This window comes from Conger conger, chromosome 12, assembly GCF_963514075.1.
Source record: "Conger conger chromosome 12, fConCon1.1, whole genome shotgun sequence".
In the NCBI taxonomy this organism is placed as follows: domain Eukaryota; kingdom Metazoa; phylum Chordata; class Actinopteri; order Anguilliformes; family Congridae; genus Conger; species Conger conger.
The window spans coordinates 5,682,143-5,701,852 of NC_083771.1; the positions used below are offsets into that span (position 1 = coordinate 5,682,143).

Consider the following 19,710-nt stretch of genomic DNA (forward strand, 5'->3'; position numbering starts at 1 on the left):
TTTGTTTTTCTTCTGCTGCAGTACTCATTGAATGTTCCAGAAGGAAGGAGCCCCAGGTTAATAATGCACTTCAGAGTGTCAGTAATTTGCAAAGCTGAAGTCACCAACTTGTTGTATAAATTTTAGAATATGAACAAATGTTATTTTGCCTGTTGAAACAAAGAAAAAATCTGCTTTTTTCAGAACTGTTTTTTACATTTTACATTTTATTTCTGTGTTTATGTATTTGTTCAGCTATTATTTCTTTGTTTGATTTAGCTTGTTTGTGCATTTGCCCCTCTTTCTATGTGTCAGCACCTTCGGATGAATCAGGACCTAAGATGGCTCCTTCAGTGTGATGCAAAACCCTACTGATGATTTCATCATTCAGAGATATGCCCCCAATCCAAGATCTACTCTGAATATTTTTGAATTTAATATTGAATTTAATATTTTTGAATTTAAATTTGATAACAAAATGTTTCTCTATTCTATACATGACTCTCTAAAGCAGAAATAAATCAGATTTATGTTCTACTTTTCTACTTACTTTTCGGAATTATTATGCCGCACAATGTTTTCTTGTCTTCCCTGTTAAAGACTGCTGTCCTTGAAACAATTCATATACTGTAGAAATCACACACCTGTGAAGAAAAAAGAGTAATTTCTCCCTTGCAGCTCTCTGTTTCTGCACCTGGGGGGGGAGTTGCAGTGTTTTTCCCCGGGGGGGGAGTTGCAGTGTTTCTGCCCGGGGGGGAGTTGCAGTGTTTCTGCCCGGGGGGGGGAGTTGCAGTGTTTCTGCCCGGGTGGGGGTGGGGGTGGGGGGGAGTTGCAGTGTTTCTGCCCGGGGGGGGGGAGTTGCAGTGTTTCTGCCCGGGGGGGGGTGGGGGTGGGGGGGAGTTGCAGTGTTTCTGCCCGGGGGTGGGGGGGAGTTGCAGTGTTTCTGCCCGGGGGGGGGTGGGGGTGGGGGGGAGTTGCAGTGTTTCTGCCCGGGGGGGGAGTTGCAGTGTTTCTGCCCGGGGGGGGGGGGTTGCAGTGTTTCTGCCCGGGGGGGTGGGGGTGGGGGGGAGTTGCAGTGTTTCTGCCCGGGGGGGGTGGGGGTGGGGGGGAGTTGCAGTGTTTCTGCCCGGGGGGGGGAGTTGCAGAGTGTTTCTGCCCTGGGGAGGCGGGGGGAGTCGCAGTGTTTCTGCCCTGGGGAGGCGGGGGGAGTCGCAGTGTTTCTGCCCGGGGGGTGGGCAGGCGCTTCCTCCGGGGCAGTAATGAGACATGGCAGGGGTGAGTGGGGGTCAAGTGGGGTGGTGAGTAGCATCCTGACGCCGTGCTCTCTGCACAGACCGCTGGCGGTCCTGATCAGACGCCGTAAACAGGACCGCGCTGTGGGTCCGGGCCCACAGTCCAATCAGCCCACAGAAACGGCCTCCGCCTCGACCCTATGCCACGTGGCCAGCAAACAGCAGCATGGATCACTGCGTCTGAGGTTTTTACTGACTTTGTGTTTATCTGTAGCGTTTTAGCCAATATAATGTGTCATATGCCTCACAGAAATCTACCAGGACTGGACATCCCCTAGAACTGAAGAGCTGACTCTAACTCCTGCATCTTTAAAGATGGGCTATTACGATATATGTATCTGTTCCTGTGTCCCAGGGGTGTGTGAACAGGAGTATTCATTTAATTATATATTCAGCTTAATCAAGCTTTCATTTATGAATATGAATTTCTTGGGGGGGGGATTTAATGTTTGAATAGGTCATAAAACCAAAGGTTTCGTTACAAAGAACTATATGATAATGACACCATGATTTTTATAACCAGGCACTTGTGATCCTCAGAGAACCTCAGAGACTATTGTGATTGAGTACAGCTGCCTGAATAGGTACGACATCTAATCTGTGTGTGTGTGTGTGTGTGTGTGTGTGTGTGTGTGTGTGTGTGTGTATGTGTGTCTGTGTGTCTGTGTGTGTGTGTGTCTGTGTGTGTGTGTGTGTGTATGTGAGTGTGTGTGTATGTGTGTCTGTGTGTGTGTGTGTGTGTGTTTGTGTGTCTGTGTGTGTGTGTGTATGTGAGTGTGTGTGTGTGTGTGTATGTGAGTGTGTGTGTATGTGTGTCTGTGTGTGTGAGTGTGTGTATGTGTGTCTGTGTGTGTGTGTATGTGAGTGTGTGTGTCTGTGTGTCTGTGTGTGTGTGTGTGTGTGAGTGTGTGTATGTGAGTGTGTGTATGTGTGTCTGTGTGTGTGTGTATGTGAGTGTGTGTGTCTGTGTGTCTGTGTGTGTGTGTATGTGAGTGTGTGTGTATGTGTGTATGTGAGTGTGTGTGTGTGTGTGTGTGTGTGTATGCATGTACTGTACTGTATGCGTGTACCTGTATCTATGATCATTTGTGTTCAGAGATTTGTAGCCTACGCTGAACACTGAATGTCGCATAAGAGAACACATGAGAAAACTATACTACACATGATAAGTGATGATAAGTACATATATGCACATTAATCTTTGCATGGTTTTAATCAAGAAGATAGCAAATAGCAGTCCACAGGCTCTGAGATGAAAGAACACCAAGTGTTTAATTATTGGAACATTCAGACAGCATTTGAATGAGCGCTACTAAAAAAACATTAGAAAATGAAATAATTATTAAAAGCTATTAATTTCCCTGCCAGATTGTTTGTGCCAATGCAGATCTTTTTTTGCTGCAAGTCAGATGTTCCATGTGGTGCGTGGGGAAGTAATAAAATACTAAATCTAGAAAACTGTACAACATTCAGACATAAAATGCATCCAAAGGCCTACCCTCAACACTAATACATGCCAACACAGGAATGTATTCATAACAGCGACTTTGACTGCATAGGTGCAGCAGAAATCCAAGAAAATGATAGGTTTATCAAACAGGCAGCAGTTCTACAGCCATCAATTGTTAAAGGCACATGTTTTAGCAATTGTTGGAGCCCCCAATTTGTTGATTTATCCAAGAGGAAACCTCAATACTCAAGAGTATTCCTAAGGCTTGTACTTTCACAGATATGTATACATGGCCCAATAGCGCCCTCTGCTGCAAGTGAATCGTTTCAGTAAAGACCTTAAAAATCGAGTGGACTTTTCTTTTCTTTTTTTGTGGCTAAATGCTTTAGCTGATTAGAACAATAATTTACTTTAATAGGTTATTATTATTATTATTATTATTATTATTATTATTATTAATAATAATACATAAATAAATAATAATAATAATAATAATAATAATAATAATAATAATACAAAAAAATAATAATAGCAGCATTATCAAAATCATGATCTCATTGTAATCATACTGTATAGAGGTATATATACTAATAAATTAAATAAAATGGTTATATTGTTATGGAGAAGTAGATTCATTTACAAACACATATAACCCTGTGGAAATCAGTTCAGGATAACTGTGAGGACCAGCCAGCTGCCGCCCACATGAAATATTACGGCTGAAATGTGCGGCCGTTGTTGTCCAAAGGGTTGAGAAACATTGTTCCAGACAGTAGTTTTGTATTGAATATTTACAAATGTTTTCTTTTCTTTAATCTGAGGCAAGCCAAGGTCACTTCAGAGGAACCCTGGTGGTGTCAAACGTAACTGCCGTGGTAGCCACCCATTGGAGCAGCGCCCTAAATTCACGCACGTACTGAGCCGCGGGCTACGAAAAACAGGCAGTGGTTTGGAATTAATTAGTTTTCCCTTGAAGTAGAAACAATTGAAGCCAGGGGTACAAAAGTACAAACCATTCATGAAAGTAGCGAAATGTGTTTTGCCTTCTTGGCCAATCCAAATATTTAACAGTGACAGGAAAGGCAACGAGTTCTTTGTACTTTTTAAATTGAGCATGGATCGGTTTTAAGATATAATGTTCTATATTTCATTTTAATTCAATCAGAAGGTTAAATGCAGGAGTTTTTACCATGCATTTAAGTATAAGCCCATCTTACTTACCTGAGTTTGAATAATAATTCATATCACTTTTCTGCATTGCTGAATAATAAATCATAAATCACGGCCTCTCTGTGCGGAGTTCTCCCCGTGTCTGCGTGGGTTTCCTCCCACAGTCCAAAGACATGCAGGTTAGACTGATTTGAGAGTCTAAATTGCCCGTAGGTATGAGTGTGTGAGTGAATGGTGTGTGTGCCCTGAGATGGACTGGCGACCTGTCCAGGGTGTATTCCTGCCTTTTGCCCAATGTATGCTGGGATAGGCTCCAGTCCCCCTGCGACCCTGATCAGGATAAGCGGGTTCAGATAATGGACGGATGGAAATAATAAATCATGACATTTTCTGTGCATTGGTGTCTAAGCTTGTATTGTAGGAGTGTTTGTGTATTTTAGGAGTGTTTGTCGTTAACTTTGCCTAACAAATAAATGCAAATTTTTTGTTTGTTTTTTCCTTTTGGCCAGGTCACGATTCACCAAAATTGATTTACCAAACTCTGTGAACTCAAAACTAACACTTGCATTGATTTGTCAGTCAAAGTTAAGGACTCGCTCTCTGATTGGCTCAGTGTTTAAAGGGTCTCGGCTGACAGCCAACCAGGATTCTGCATGTAGATTCAGAAAAGACTCCTCACTGTCTGTTCCACACTAATTAGCATTGCTAACCAGGAGGATTTCAGCACCTGACCACCTATAGACAGTGAAAAAAGATCATTAGGTAGGTTTCAATGTCTTTATAGTTTATAGTGAATGACTTCAGTTACGTTGTGTTTATATCACCTAAATTATTAAGTCACTTTCCGTTATAGCGTAGTAAGATAAAGTATGGCAAACCAATCGGAAAAAGGTTATGAATATTCATACAAAGACATTCAGTAGCTACTTTTGTCTTTGGTGGTTGCATTGATTCATGTGTGGTTGACTTTAAGCAAGGCCATATAATACTCTGGCCAATGTGTTAATAATGGCATATTTTATTTTTATGTTTTTGTATTACATACAGCAATGAATATAACAATCAAACAGAGATTATGAGCATTTATATAATTGAGATTGCCACAAGAGCAAATTTTAAAATCGGATAAGACTAGAGAATATTTTTAACAAAAACTATTGCTGGTTGTTCTGGTCTTGAAAAATCCAAGCAGATTTAGACCAAGACCACACCACCTGGTGACCTACTCTATGTATTATTGCAGTAAATCTGGGTGAAGAAGTATATTTTGTATCTATGTACTTAGGACTACTATACTATTAAAAACCAGCCACACCTTCTGGTTCTTTCAACAAGTGTTAGCTCTTATTGCCCTCTTCAGTCTACTTCATTAATCCTTTAATAGTTTACAAATTTGTCAATCCAGTCCTGTCTGCTCTTGCTAAAATTAAAGAGATTGCCAAGAGATTACCTTCTTCCAAAGCTTCTGTCCTTCTGTTATGATATGGTTACAAGAACAGCACATTATACTGCAGGTTTAGCATTAAGCCTGCCAGTATATCAATCTATTTGAGGAAAACCAGAAGTCATACAAGATCCTTGTGGGACATATATTTCTATGGCAGCCTGTTTGCATACCATAGCCCTAGTTCTACTTTTCATGTTCTACGCTTATAGCAGTTGTGAATATATCTGGAGATACCATCTTTACCTACAGATGTTAGCTTCATAATTTCCCATTCATGTAGGGATTTGCTAGAAATCTATTAAATTACCTTATATTTATTTAGCAGATGCACAGAGTAACTCAACACTGAATGCAAGTGCATCCGCCTAGGTTATGAGAGCAACAATGTCAAAGACATCCCCAGATCAGAGAGTATGTATGAAACATCACTAAATCAGGAAATGTAAGTGTCTTGGAAATCACACGCTGACTCTATGAAGGAAGAGAGTCTGTACCTTACTTTGTTTATTGATTGATCAATCAAGTCTAACACACTCACATAGGGATGTCAGAGCAATTCCAGAGGACACACAAATTCAGACAGCCTATACAGTATTTAAAAGAGCTGATTAGTTGGTTTTGTAATAGGAGTCACAAGTTTCAAACTCATAAACAACATTTTGTCAGCAAAGCATCTTGTGACTAAGAGGAACTCCTTCCTGGCCTTGTCTTGCTGGTTCCCATCTCACCTATCTAAATGTTTACAAAGACTTATGCTACTAATACAAATATCACAGCTTGCCTCTATGAACTTTGCATCCTTACCTGCATACTGATTACACAAGCAAGCATGTTCCCTTTTCCTGAAGACAGACTTCTTTCACACAATGATTAATCACTGAGTCCTGACATAGACAGGATTTTCTTACTTAAACACCCTCATTTAAATTACAAGTAATTTAAAAGCACATTTTCAATTTTCTCTCACATAAGTTACCTATCAAAGAGGACAAATCACAAATACATAATGGTTGGCATTTATATGGCGCCTTTACCCAAAGCGCTGTACAATTGATGCTTTTCATCCACCCATTCACACATGCACTCACACACCAATGGTGATTGGCTGCCACGCAAGGCACCAACCAGCTCGTCAGGAGCATTTGGGGGTTAGGTGTTTTTCTCAGGGGCACTTCGACACACCCAGGGCGGGATCAAACCAGCAACCCTCTGACTGCCAGACATCTCCTGAGCCAATGTCGCATAAACATAACATCCATAATAAACATAGAACTGCAGAAAATACCATTAAATAAGAATTTAGTGGCGCGGTGGAGAATGTTACGGCAGCCAAGATGCAGTCAGAAGGGTGGAGCTTGTGGGTTGGTGATTTTACCTTCCTGGCCACTGTGGTAACTCCACCACTGGGGGGAAATCTACTACAAATCCAATACTACTCTAAATGTTCCAGAGAACTGCTTAAACATGACTTCCCATTTCATGTTCCTGCTTTCTACCCTATACAGTCATACTGCATTTCTGAGCAGGAAGAACTCTGTATTGGAAAAGTTACAGATTTAGATATTCCGTAGTAGTAGTGTGATATCTTTCTATACACTGCCATTAATTGCACTGTCCTTATACCAGTCATTTCAATTTTCCTCCACGAAATTGTATATTGTACTGGTTAGTTAAAATGTTTTTTGGGATGGTTTATATTTCAGTTAAAGTGTTTAAGAACCTGCTGTGCGGCTGCATCCTGAGCTGGGCTGCTGATGTCATTGTTGGTTTCTGTAATAGCACACTATCCTTTCTCTCAGCGGGAAGTGATACCGCCGGAGAATAGGCTCTGGCTGTCAAACCTTTTCACTGGTGAAACGCTCCACAAAGTAGCTGTCACTGCATGTACCTGCAAGGTCTTCCATCTTAAAGAACAAAACCCTTCCCAATTTTCACTACACCTCACCCTATTTTAGTACTTAGCCTCTTTTTGTTTGTCTTTTTTTCTTTGCCTCTTTCTTTAGCAGTTTTGATTTCCTTTTGAAGACCTTAATTCCATTTTCAACTGTTCACTTGTTGACCTTTAGATTATTCTAACCATATTCTGTATATACATATACTTTGTAGTATGTGTATATGCAGTATACGGTTAGAATAATCAAAAGAGCAATAAGAAAAAGAAAAAAAAATGTTCTGCATGAATCCACAGTGAAGCGTGAATCTTGTCGGTTTTTTTGTAACATGACATATGCATACTTCTTTTTGAAGGTAATTATTTCCATTTGTTCCACTTTTCACTCAAACAGCTTAAAAAATGTTGAAAAACTTGCTCAGAGAAATGATTAATGCCACTTTCAGTTGCCAAAATCAGTATTAGCCCTCTTATTATGTTATTATTATTACTATTATTATGTCAATTTGAGTATTTGACTTCTCTTAAATTGACATTTGACAAAACCAGTTAACCTTGTTTTCTTCTTGATACTGTATGGTTTTTAAAATGTTCTATTTTGGTGGAATGAAATAGTAAACTTGAAACAAACATAATGCTTTGTTTTCTGAACTCCTGTACCAACTTTGCATGTATTGTACAGGCTACTTTTGACTTTTCTTAAGATTAAGGAAGAATAATTAGAGTTGAACCATCATACTGTATGTGCTTGATGTTTAAAAACCATGTTTTGAAAATCATGTGTGTTTGAAAATCCTAGAAGATCAGCCTTTCAAACCACCCTGTCTGGCACCAACATGTGTGTACCTTATATGTATCTTATAAAGTGCTCAGTGAGTGTATTTTTGGTTATTGGATTATTTTCCTGATGTGTTGATTTATTGCAGTTTTTTGCGGTTGTTTTCTAGGTAAATTTCTGTTCATTTAGTTTTACTATTGTTTTTAAGGGCCAAAATAAAAAACCTAAAAAATGCTTCCCTTCCATACATGCATTTTTGATGATGTAGAGGTTACTGTTGAAATGATATGGGTCTGTAGCACATTCCTGTCATTCACCAATTTCTGAGTATCACTTGTTGAAGTATTCAAACAGGCATGGTGCCAGGCATTACATCAGTGCGTCTGAGCTGGGAACAGCCAATCCTACTTCACAGTCCCAGCTCATCACAGTCGGGGACGAGGCCTGGACCGCTGTCACAGCGGGGAACGTATTTGCCTCCAGTAATAGAATATGCAGATTATTATACAAAGTCCTGGGTTGCGTCGGCTCTAGAGCCCAATCACGTGCCGGGCGGGGTGGGCCGGTTTTCTGTCCGACCAATCACGACAGCAATTAACACACCTTCAACCAGAGAGGGGGGATCTAATTAGTGAAGTCAGTCCGTGTAGTGATTGGTTGGAATAAAACCCCGCCTACTCTCGGCCCTCCATGGCACATGATTCGGCACCCCTGCTTTTGAGTGGCAGGTGATTTACATGACTATAAATGATCTAGAGGGCAGAGTGGGCCTCTGTTATCTCATAAAAGGGGTGAGTAACGGGGTCTTATGAAGCACAACGAATAAATTAGTACAGCTTTGAATAAATGAATTACAATACATAACCATATGAAATCTACACTCTCATAAAGTGGCTTTGGAGGTACATTTTTTTTCTTCAAGGATCAAATTTCCAGAATGTTGCCTGAAAGAGCAGAAATGTTCTATTTGGGTACAAATGAGTTATGAATGAATGATATATTGCTGGCTAGGGGTGTAGTTTTATGCACCTATAGGGTACTGCCCCAGCGTGAAAGCATTTGTACCTTTTTGGGCATTATTCATACCTTTATTTCTGAGAGTGTACAGTTAATGGTATACATTGTTCAAATTGTATTTTAATTAATTTAACTGTTATATAATTGATTTTATCTTTTATTGTGTGTAGATAAATGCTTTTTGGATTGTGGAATTTGGGCTGGACAATGGGGGAAATTGTATGACTTGTTGTTTGGATGCTGTCCTTTGGGAAACAGGAAGCGGCGCTGCATGTGTGAGTGTCCTGTTTCGAGAGAGGCTTTTACCTTGGAGCATCCAGTGGGAACGGCCGACGGAGACTTGAGAACAAAGCTAATAGGGGTCTTAACTGGTCTGTCAGGTTTTTTTTATCCAAGTTGTATGCAGGATTTTTAGCGGGGTGTGTCCGCTCCTTTCTCAAATGTCCTCTGCCGTAGGTTTCGTCCTTCACAAGCGGACCAAAGCGGTAAAAATGTATGTCAGATGATTATCAATATGGATCCTATGTCAGACAGACACCACTGTCCCACACCCCTTCTCCCCTGTGCGTAAGAGACACTCAGGCAGATTCCAGCATAGATGACATTTCTCAGGTAGGGTGGGGTTTGGGCGGAAACAACGGAGCGGTTTCACGCACCAGGTGTGCTAGAAGTGGGCTTTAGGTGGTTAAGTCATCATCTGAGTGCAGCACCTGGAATCGGGGGATGGGGGACCTCTATGACTGGAACTTCTTTCCATAAAACAAGGATGAGCCATTTCCTCTAACCTCCAGACTCCAGCCCAGGCCTGCGCACACACCCTAAATACCCGCCAAAGGATCGCAACAGGCACAAACCTCACCCCCATGTGTCAGAGCCGCAAAAGAATATCGTTACATTCCTATTACATTCTTTGGCGTCTGCCTAGCACTTTGACAAGAAGGGTGGCGCATTCATGTGAGACACATGTAATCATGATTCTTCCGCATAAAGACAGGTGCCGACTCTGCTTCCCTGTGGTGACTCATCAGCAAACTTGCCAAAATACACATCGCACTACCACGAGACAGATAATTATTTTTCATGTTGCTGAACACACACACACACACACACACACACACACACACACATACGTTCGACCAATGACAGGTTTACACGATCTGGGCAGAGAATCACCAGGATGAGCCTTGCGTAGAGGAGACTGGGACACATGTATGTGGAGGTTGACAGTTTGTTCACCTGAGCGTGTGTAACATGATTCCCTCTCACAAAGACCATGGTCCATATTCAGCTCCAGCTTAAATGTCCCGTGACACTGATTAGAACAACCCAATGTGCTAATATGTTCACAAACCTTACATATCACGTTAGATAAAAGGGAAGCAACAGTTACTTATTAAATTAAGTTGTGTGTCTCTCTCTGTTAGCTTAGAGCATTGAATATTTAATTCCCTCTGGTGTGGAGGGCAGAGTATCGTATTGCCTCCTCCTCCTGACCCAACCTATTACGGAGGTTTATAGGGTCTGTGGCCATGCCCACCTGAGGCTGTCCCCTCCCCTCTCACCTGACCAGACTTACACTATATATTCAGTTGTATTAGCCAGGCCAGCACACAGCTCAGCCTTCTTCAGGGACATTCACTCAACACCTGCAAACCCCTCTTGTAAGTTTCTTTTCTTTCTTTACCTCTTCATTCCTATTAGCTTTTAAACTTCCAAGTTTATCAGGGGCACAGCTTTTATTATAATTTGCAGTTTATTTTCACCATGTAACGGACACTTTCTTATTTCCTGTTCTTGAGTGACAGCTTTGTGGTTTTGACTGCTGGCACTCAAGAAAATGATGTGCCTCAAGAAAGTAAATGCTTTTATAAACTTGTATAATTTACTAGTTTTACAAATATGAAAATGATGTGAATCAACATATTCCATGTGCAAAGTAAAAAAAAAAAAACTTAATCTATTCATCAAAGCCCCCAAAAAACATTCACTGTTCAATTATGTTTAAGTGGCACTTTTATGCTTTTTCATTAGGTGTTTTCATTATGTTTTCCTTTGTGTATTGTTATTCAATCATCAATTTTTAAAAAGACTTTACTTTTTATTATAAATTTAAATATGAATAGATTTGAATCTATTAAATAAAATTAGCTGATGCTATCCTATGAAGCTGTCCTCAGATGCTAAGGAATTAATTCAAACAGAAAAATAGAGGCTATTGTCACAGAGGGTAAAATGAGATGACACAGCTGGGGTAGGATGCAGATTCTGTTCGGTGTCAATAGAGGGAGTCGTATCAAAGGCTTAGCATTTTATAACCCGGAGCTGGAGATTAGTTACAATGAGGCTTAGTGTGGCTTTCCTGCTAGGCTGGAAACGGCGCTTACCCACCACGGTGAGAACTCAAACACAGCTAAGCAGATTAGAGGCAGATAACCTCTGCGATAATGACATGATGGCTACATACAATATATGCTGTTGTATAATTGTCAGAGACGGTGCTAGGTGGCGTTTTGACTGATTGCATGCATTATCACAATTAATTAGTAAAATATTGTACAGTACATTTGTTTCTTTTAAATTTTCTTTTCATGTTACATAAAACCCTTCTTCCTGTAGTCAAGGTTTTGTATTTATATATGTATATTCAATGCACTGAAAGAGATCTACAGACCCCACCCCACCAGATCTCTCAATGACTTTTAGACTCAGAGTGGGTGGGCGTGCCTACGTGACGGTGGGAAGGGGGGTGGGAATCTTTTCCCTCATATTTATGTGTACAGTACAGTGAAGACCCACCTACAACAATACCCCTCTGGTAGTATGAGTTATGGCTGTGGTGCTGCTGAACAATGAGTTGGTTTGTTTGCACCTTTCCCCGGGCAGAAGTCGCCATGACATCCACCGCCTCCATGCGGAGCTACTCCGCAGGCCGACAGCCCTCCTTCTCCAGCCTGTCGCTGCGAGACAGCGGCCGCTCCCGCTCCAAGGCCTCCGTCTCGCTCTCCGCCAGCCCCCTCTCCCACTCCATCTCCATGAGCAGCGGCCTGAACGACGCCAGGGGCCTGTCCCTCAACGGGCCGGCGGCCGTGGTCAACGAGAAGGAGGCCATGCAGGGCCTCAACACCCGTCTCTCCAACTACCTGGACAAGGTGCGCTCGCTGGAGAAGTCCAACGCCGACCTGGAGCTGAAGATCAAGCAGCTGATGCTGGAGCGGGCGCCCAAGGGCCACGACATCGAGGGCATGATGGTCCAGGCGCACCTCATCGAGAACGAGGTCAGCGCCCGCGGCCTACGGCGGCGTGCACTCGCTACACTGAAGAACGATCTAGGACAGGCCGGAACTATCTGTGTTTCCACAGCCAAATTCACATTTGCATGCAGCCACGCAAACATAGACACAGACCTGCACTGTCTGTCATTGTACTCCGGTATACGTTTAACAGGTAATGACCTTGAGTCATTACCTATTTCACTAGTGCTGGATGCCGGGACAGTGTTTCTTTGTGGTGTGAAGCCACAGTGAACTACAGCCCTGCATATTTCAGCTTGTGGGGTGGCCGCAGGTTAATGATTAGCTGAGAATTTTGAAATACTCCGAAAAACATGAAGTTGTTTAGTAGTATTTTAATGTACCCATAATGAGACTGTTATATCAGCACAGGCATAAGTGAGACACTGTAAAACAAATTGCAGATGAGATGACTGTCACTGGCTTTCATAAATCATGTGGTTTGAGACAACCACTCTGCTTATCTCTTCATATCCTATCTATATGAGGGGCATAAGTGGTGTCTTTAGGCAGTAAATCTAACTGACCACGGGTGTGTTGGAATCCTGGACAGATAAAGATAAAGTTAATATTGACTGTGTCCACACTGGCGCTATTGACCCTGTTGCCTTGTTTGGCTTTGTTTCTCAGGTGAGGAAGAAGACCCTGGAGAACGCGCGCATCATGCTGGAGATTGACAACGCCAAGCTGGCCGCCGACGACTTCAGAGTCAAGTGAGCATCGCCCTTTTCCGTGGAATCCATAGCGCAGCACTCACCTCTCTTGCGCAGCGACGTAGGGATAATCTCTGTATATAGGTGGAAGGTAGCGCCGTGTGTGTGTTTAAGAGTACGTGCGTGTCCATAGGCGTGTTCGAGTTTTGCGTGTGTGACTCGGTGTGACCTCCCCCGTGCCTGTAGGTGGGAGGCAGAGCTGGATCTGTGTCAGTCTGTGGAGAGGGACTGCCAGGCTCTGAGGAAAGCCAAGTCTGACCACGAGCACATCATCGCCACCCTGGCCGCCGACCTGGACAGCCTGAAGGAGGAGCTGTACTTCCTGAAAAAGAACCACGAAGAGGTGAGAGCACCCCCTAGGGGTAACCTCCGACAGCCGCCACGGAGGAAGCCAGAGGATTCTGTGCTAAATTCTTTGCGCTAACCCCGCTGGCCCATTATTCTCTACCTGTCTCAGTAGTAGTGATCACCAACCAGGAAACAATGGTGTTTCATTCAATCATTGTTTTTAAGGAAAACAGGGCACAATGAAACGGCTTGGTTTACATGCCCTGAAACCTCTTTTGTCACAAGTAAATGGTTTCAGGTCTACCAATGGCGCAGAGGGTAATGGAAGATGCCTCTCCTTTGTGCTTCTGTGAGGGGGAAACAGACTCATCCTCAGGGCTGTTTCTGCCAAGTCTGTGCATTCCAACTCCCATATTTTAATGTTTGTCAACCCAACGTAGCCAGAGGGGGATACAAAGCCTCTCGTGGTTTAAGAAAAAATGGCAAAAAAAATTAAAAAGCCAAAGGACAATGTAAATATTAAAATATAAATGAAATCGTACAAGGATTGTGGAAAAACAGCTGCATTCTGTCACACCTAGCAGCACTGCTTTAGTTTAACTGATAAATCAAGTGAAGTGGTTTCCATGGAGATTCACAAATTCCAAAGCCTATTTTCCACCACTATGATCTTTCGGGTTTCTGGGCTGGAGCCGTTGTTCTGAACATCTGCTATGCCTCTGTTATGCCTGTGACATGCGTCAACAGCGGGATCAGCGCCACGGCTGTTCTCCCTTTGCTGTGGTCTGAGACCTGTCTCTGTGACCCCTGAGGAAAATGGCCGCTTTGTGAATCCACATCAGATGCTCTCCCCGCTTTTATTCGGTGCGCTTGAGCACACATCGGTGCATAGGCGTACGGGGAGGTGCAGGGCGTGCAGGAGGTGAGGCCTGGGTGTGGTGCCCACAATGCGCCCACATACCGATACGGTCACACACACGGCTGAGCCAGCTGTAATCTGATGCAACATCAAACTCTGCTGTGACCTGATACTGTCGCCATGGTGGTTACTATGCACCATGCAGTATTCATGCATTCATGGTGAGGGCATTAATAATGAAGCAGTGCGTCTCCAGTGCCCTTTCTTCCAGTTCCCCCCCTTTCCTGTCTCTCCTCCTCCCCTTCTCTCTCCCCTTTCTCTCTTTCCCTCTTCATCTTTCTCTCCTTCTCTATTCCCTTTCTCTCCTTCTCTCTCCCCTTTCTCTCCTTCCCCCTTCATCTTTCTCTCCTTCTCTATTCCCTTTCTCTCCTTCTCTCTCCCCTTTCTCTCCACCCCTCTTCATCTTTCTCTCCTTCTCTATTCCCTTTCTCTCCTTCTCTCTCCCCTTTCTCTCCTTCTCTCTCCCCTTTCTCTCCTTCCCTCTCCTTCTCTCTCCCCTGCGTGCTCCCAGTCACCCTCTCCGGCTCGCTCTCTGTCTCAGGAGCTGGCTGCGATGAGGGCTCGCCTGGCGAAGGACGAGGTGAGCGTGGAGGTGGACGCCACCCAGGGCCAGGACCTGGGGGCCACGCTGTCCGAGCTGAGGTCGCACTACGAGGGCATCGTGCGGAAGAACAAGGAGGACGCGGAAATCTGGTACAAGAAGAAGGTGTGTAGGCCCATCAGGTCCAGGACTGCCTGAATCGTGTTCGATTCAGGACACTTTGCCTTGATTATGTGTTCCTTCATTATAGATCATCCAGTGTATCATGGATTATGAAATCTGGCCCTCGAAATCAAAATCCAGCCCTGGTTTTCTTTTCTTCCCGGAAATTAACTGATCAATTAGTGCTACTGATTGGCCAGACTGTCTTTACACCTGACTCACAGATAAAGGGCAGGCTATAGCATAGTGGTTAAAGGAACTGGGACAGGCAAGGTTGGTGGTTGGATCTCCGGTGTAGCTACAATAAGATCTGCACAGCCATTGGGCCCTTGAGCAAGGCCCTTAACCCTGCATTGCTCCAGGGGAGGATTGTCTCCTGCTTAATCTAATCAACTGTAAATGCCATTAATGTAATGTAATGTAATGTAATGGGAGATTGGAAAACCAGTATTCCTCAGTCCTTCAGCATCTTGATTTGATGATCCCTGCAGTAGATATAGCCCTGCCTTCCTGCTATCACTGTCTACTGTCGCTGTGTGTGTGTGGGTGTGTGTGTGTGTGTGTGTAGATGTGTGTGTGTGTGGGTGTGGGTGTGTGTGTGTGTGTGTGTGTGTGTGTGTGTATGTGTGTGTGTGTGTGTGTGTGTGTATGTGTGTGTGTGTGTGTGTGTGTGTGTGAGTGTGTGTGTGTGTGTGTGTGTGAGTGTGAGTGTGTGTGTGTGTGTGTGTGTGTGTGTGTGTGTGTGTGTGAGTGTGTGTGTGTGTGTGTGTGTGTGAGTGTGTGTGTGTGTGTGTGTGTGTGTGTGTGTGTGAGTGTGTGTGTGTGTGAGTGTGTGTGAGTGTGTGTGTGTGTGTGTGTGTGTGTGGTTACTGCAGTAACATGGCTGTTTCCTTGCATTGCTGCAGCTGGACACCGTGCAGTCGGAGGTGAAGGACAGCAACGAGGCCCTGCGCAGCGCTCAGAACGACCTGGTGGAGAGACAGCGCTTCCTGCAGAACCTGGAGGTGGAGCTCGACAGCCTGCGCAAACAGGTGAGGGCCCCCGACACACCTGTCCGCCAAAACCTGCTCCCCGCTGGCCAAGAGGATGATCTGCATGTACAAGAGAGCCTTTCTGTGTTAACAGTAAATAAGCCTCTCACTTTCATAAACATGGCTAGCTGTCAGGTGAAGCACAGTTCGTTTCTATAGGGGTATTATGTGGGTACAGTGTGTCTATTGTTGCTCTTTGTGAAAAGAAATAGATTAATCTCCAGACAGGTTGTACCCGGTCAGGATTAAATAGATGTTGTCAAGGGCATTCTTTTGTCACTGCAGATTACACAGGAAGTCATTTTTCCACACCTCATTATTTCCCACTTCAAATGCAAGTTTCCACTTACGAATATTAAACAAATGTTTGTTCAAATTATACTTTCTATATTTACAGTACACCATTTGATGGATTACTTTAATAAGCTCAAGGTGTGGGCGTATTTACCACATGCTAGCTCAGAATACATCTGGCCATTTTAATAATGTGTGAGTCTCAGTTCAGTAATTAAAAAAATGTTTACAGTGTATATGATAGTGTTATGAGGCCAATGGCATTGTTGGTAGTCTATTTTTAGTTAATAAAATGAAACCTATAGCATTAAGCACACACACAATTTCACAGAAGGAAGAAAGCACAAAATAAATCCCCCAAATGTACTTCCTGCTTTCCTCAAATAACACCGCACGTCCATGGGCCACAACCACAACGACACTGAACTGTAATGAACAGCTCTTGCATGTCATTGTAATATGCTAGCATGGTAGAATAGTTAGCAAAACAATAGCCAATTGTAAATACTGTAGCCATGTCCCAGTATCCCATCCAAGTGAAAATAAACTTCAGATTCTCAAGCCATGTATCATACAGGCCAGTCAAATAAAGCTCCAAATAATATGTTTCTGTATTGTAGTTAATTTATTCTACACGTATAACATTATTATTATTATCATTATTATTATTATTATTATTATTATTAGTATTATTATTATTATTATTATAGGTAATAATAGGTAAAGAAATCACCAGCTGGTTATGTGTAGTCATGCTATCAAAGTTGCCTCTCCACATAGCCTACCCTGATCCATAAGAGGACCTCTCAAACTCCCGTAACGAGGTGAACCTGCGTGACGCGGGGGCTGTCTCCTCCTCCAGGTGGCGGCGCTGGAGGGTAACCTGTGCGAGACCGGTCAGAAGTACGCCCTGGAGATGGAGCGGCTCCAGCTGACCCTGACGCAGCTGGAGGGCGACCTGTCGCAGCTGCGTCTGGACATGCAGCGCAACAAGACCGAGTACGAGCAGCTGCTGCGCATCAAGCAGAACCTGGAGATGGAGATCGCCACCTACAGGCGGCTCCTGGAGGGCGAGGAACAGTGAGTGTCACCCACGGGACGGCTGCCAGGGCCGGGGGGCGCTCGGCCCCCGCTCCTCCAGGGCCGGGGCGCTCGGCTCCGCTCCTCCAGGGCCGGTCGTACCGCTTTTCGCTCCAACCCACTTGTTTTTCAATTTGCTGACAGCTCTACAAATTACCCTGGTTCACGCTCGAGTCTGTACTCGAGCTCAGTAAAATCATTAGGATACACTCACTCAGTCTGCAGCTGTAGCCGGCACTCATACACATGTCAGATAAGATATGATTCAATTGAGTCAATTCAATAATTAAGAAGTTATTTGATTGAAGTCGGCGCAAAATCCTGAAACGGATCGGCTCTTTTTGTGCGCCCCTGTACCAGAGCCTCGACTTGAGCCGGAGTTCGATTTTCTCAGCTCCTGTGTGTGTTCTTCATGGGCCCATACGGGATTAACTTGTAAAGGATGGTTTATTAGATACTTGCACGCGTTTCTGATTGCCATCTGGCCTTACAATGGGAGGTATGGGGGCATCTGTGCTTGTCTTGACATTGGAGTTGCACTGTACACAAATCATGGTATTCATGTTTTCTTTACCTGTCTGACTGGGGAGATTATTTATGACCCGTCGTTTTTTTTTCTTTTTCAGGATTAAAGAGATCCCTCCCAAAAGTAAGTCCAGCTCTGTGATCTTCGGTGTATTAGCTTATCTGATCTTCCCTTTTACAGAAGGACTTAAATGTTGCATCACTCACCTGCCTGTCACAATGGTGAAGCTAAGTGTACAATAACAAACCCTGACATTGTCTGCGATGTGAGCTCTCCCACAATGCTGACGGGCAGAGGGCCACTTAGAGGTCAGGATGGATAACGCCGGACTACAGGCTCCCTGCAGACATTATATGGGCTTTATTTAGAGGCGTAAATCCGGTGTATCATAACCTTTGCCCCGATTCATTTTACGTGCACTGCCTGCTTATCGGAATGACATCACGACACACAGGTGTGATAAGGGCGAAACTGGTGAATGGAGAATATCTTCCTCCTGCAAGTCCCGTCCTGCTGGCTGTCACGCACCGCCAGTTCAAAGCACATCTCTGTTGTGTTTTTCACCGTCTGTGACACGGGCCCGACGCTGTTTCCCCGGCCGCCGCGTGACTCGTAGTGATGTCATCAGATAATTGATATACAGGAGCCAGAGGGCAAGGGGAACAGGTTCAGTGGGTCGTCCCGCGGAGGGAGGGAGGGCGAGCTGCGCCTTCGCACCACGGTGGGGAATGGGAGATGACAAGCGCCCGGCTGACCTTTGACCTCACAGCCGAAGTCGACGGCTCGGTCCATCCCCTTTCACATGGATGCTAGTACATCCAGGGCAAGGGTATGAGACAGACAAGCCATTCATGAGAAAGGCACACGAAGCAGTTTTTGCCATTCAGAGTAGCCCCTGGCAGCCGCGTGCACAAGGAAGTATGCCTGCCATATGATTGTCTTTCTCAGGAGTCTCTCATTGCTAATAAATTCCACACATGCTGATTTATTGTATCCTTATCCCCAAGTCGTTTTTCTGTGCCGTCCGCATCCTGTGTGTCGATCCAGTCTTGCGTGAAAGAACAAACTCTGCGGATGCATTGTGACAGCAAGAACAACAAAAAATGAAGTGCTTTCCTACTGACTAGAGCCTCAATAATGGATTTCCCCTCCTTTAGGAGAGCCTGATGTCAGGACCAGGAAGATTGTGAAGGTGGTCACCCAGACCATGGTCAACGGCAAAGTGGTGGAGGAGTCCAGTGAGGTCGAGCAGTTCGAGGAGAAGAAGAAGTGAGAGAGAAGCTTGGGGGGACCCCTGCGACCCCCACAAAAACCTTTCTGTGGCGATGCCACCATTTCAGTAATCCTCCTGATGCTCCTCATGGAGTTCCCATTCTCAGCGTCGGCTAAAGTGCATTCATCCATTTGGGGCGGTCTTCCTTTTCTACTGTTACAAGCTACGCTGTACGAAAAACATGTAATATATTTTGGTTTCGGGGAATGTCTTTCCATTTTCCAATCTTAAAAAAATATATATAATAAAGATGTTTTTTGTTTCACACTGTCTCAGTTTTTGAGTGTGTCACTCTCCTGGCCATGCAGTCCATGAGAATACATACATACATACATTACATCACATTACATTCATTAAGGAATTCACAGGGACATAGGCTGTTCTCAAAGGCAATGATTATTTTCTTCAGGAATTCAAAAATATCCGGGAAAAACTGCCAAAAGCAATGGAAAATGAATGTCTTTAAATTAAAGTTAAGACATGTTTCTCATACTTGACACAGATGTTTATTATTATTTATGTTTGTTCTCAATTCGTGAGGACATGCGAGTGTTTCTTTTTTCCAAAAC

General features: G+C 43.9%; 1 protein-coding gene across 1 annotated transcript; it reads left to right on the forward strand.

The window, feature by feature from the left end:
* The first annotated feature begins 10,632 nt into the window (after positions 1-10,632).
* On the forward strand, positions 10,633-19,406 carry si:ch211-243g18.2 (uncharacterized protein LOC559906 homolog). Its single transcript, XM_061215836.1, has 9 exons — positions 10,633-10,685; positions 11,908-12,299; positions 12,945-13,027; positions 13,214-13,370; positions 14,776-14,940; positions 15,843-15,968; positions 17,125-17,342; positions 17,969-17,991; positions 19,026-19,406. Exons 2-9 carry the CDS (start codon positions 11,916-11,918, stop codon positions 19,139-19,141), a joined length of 1,272 nt encoding a protein of 423 aa, XP_061071820.1. The 5' UTR covers positions 10,633-10,685; positions 11,908-11,915; the 3' UTR covers positions 19,142-19,406.
* Positions 19,407-19,710: the final 304 nt, after the last annotated feature.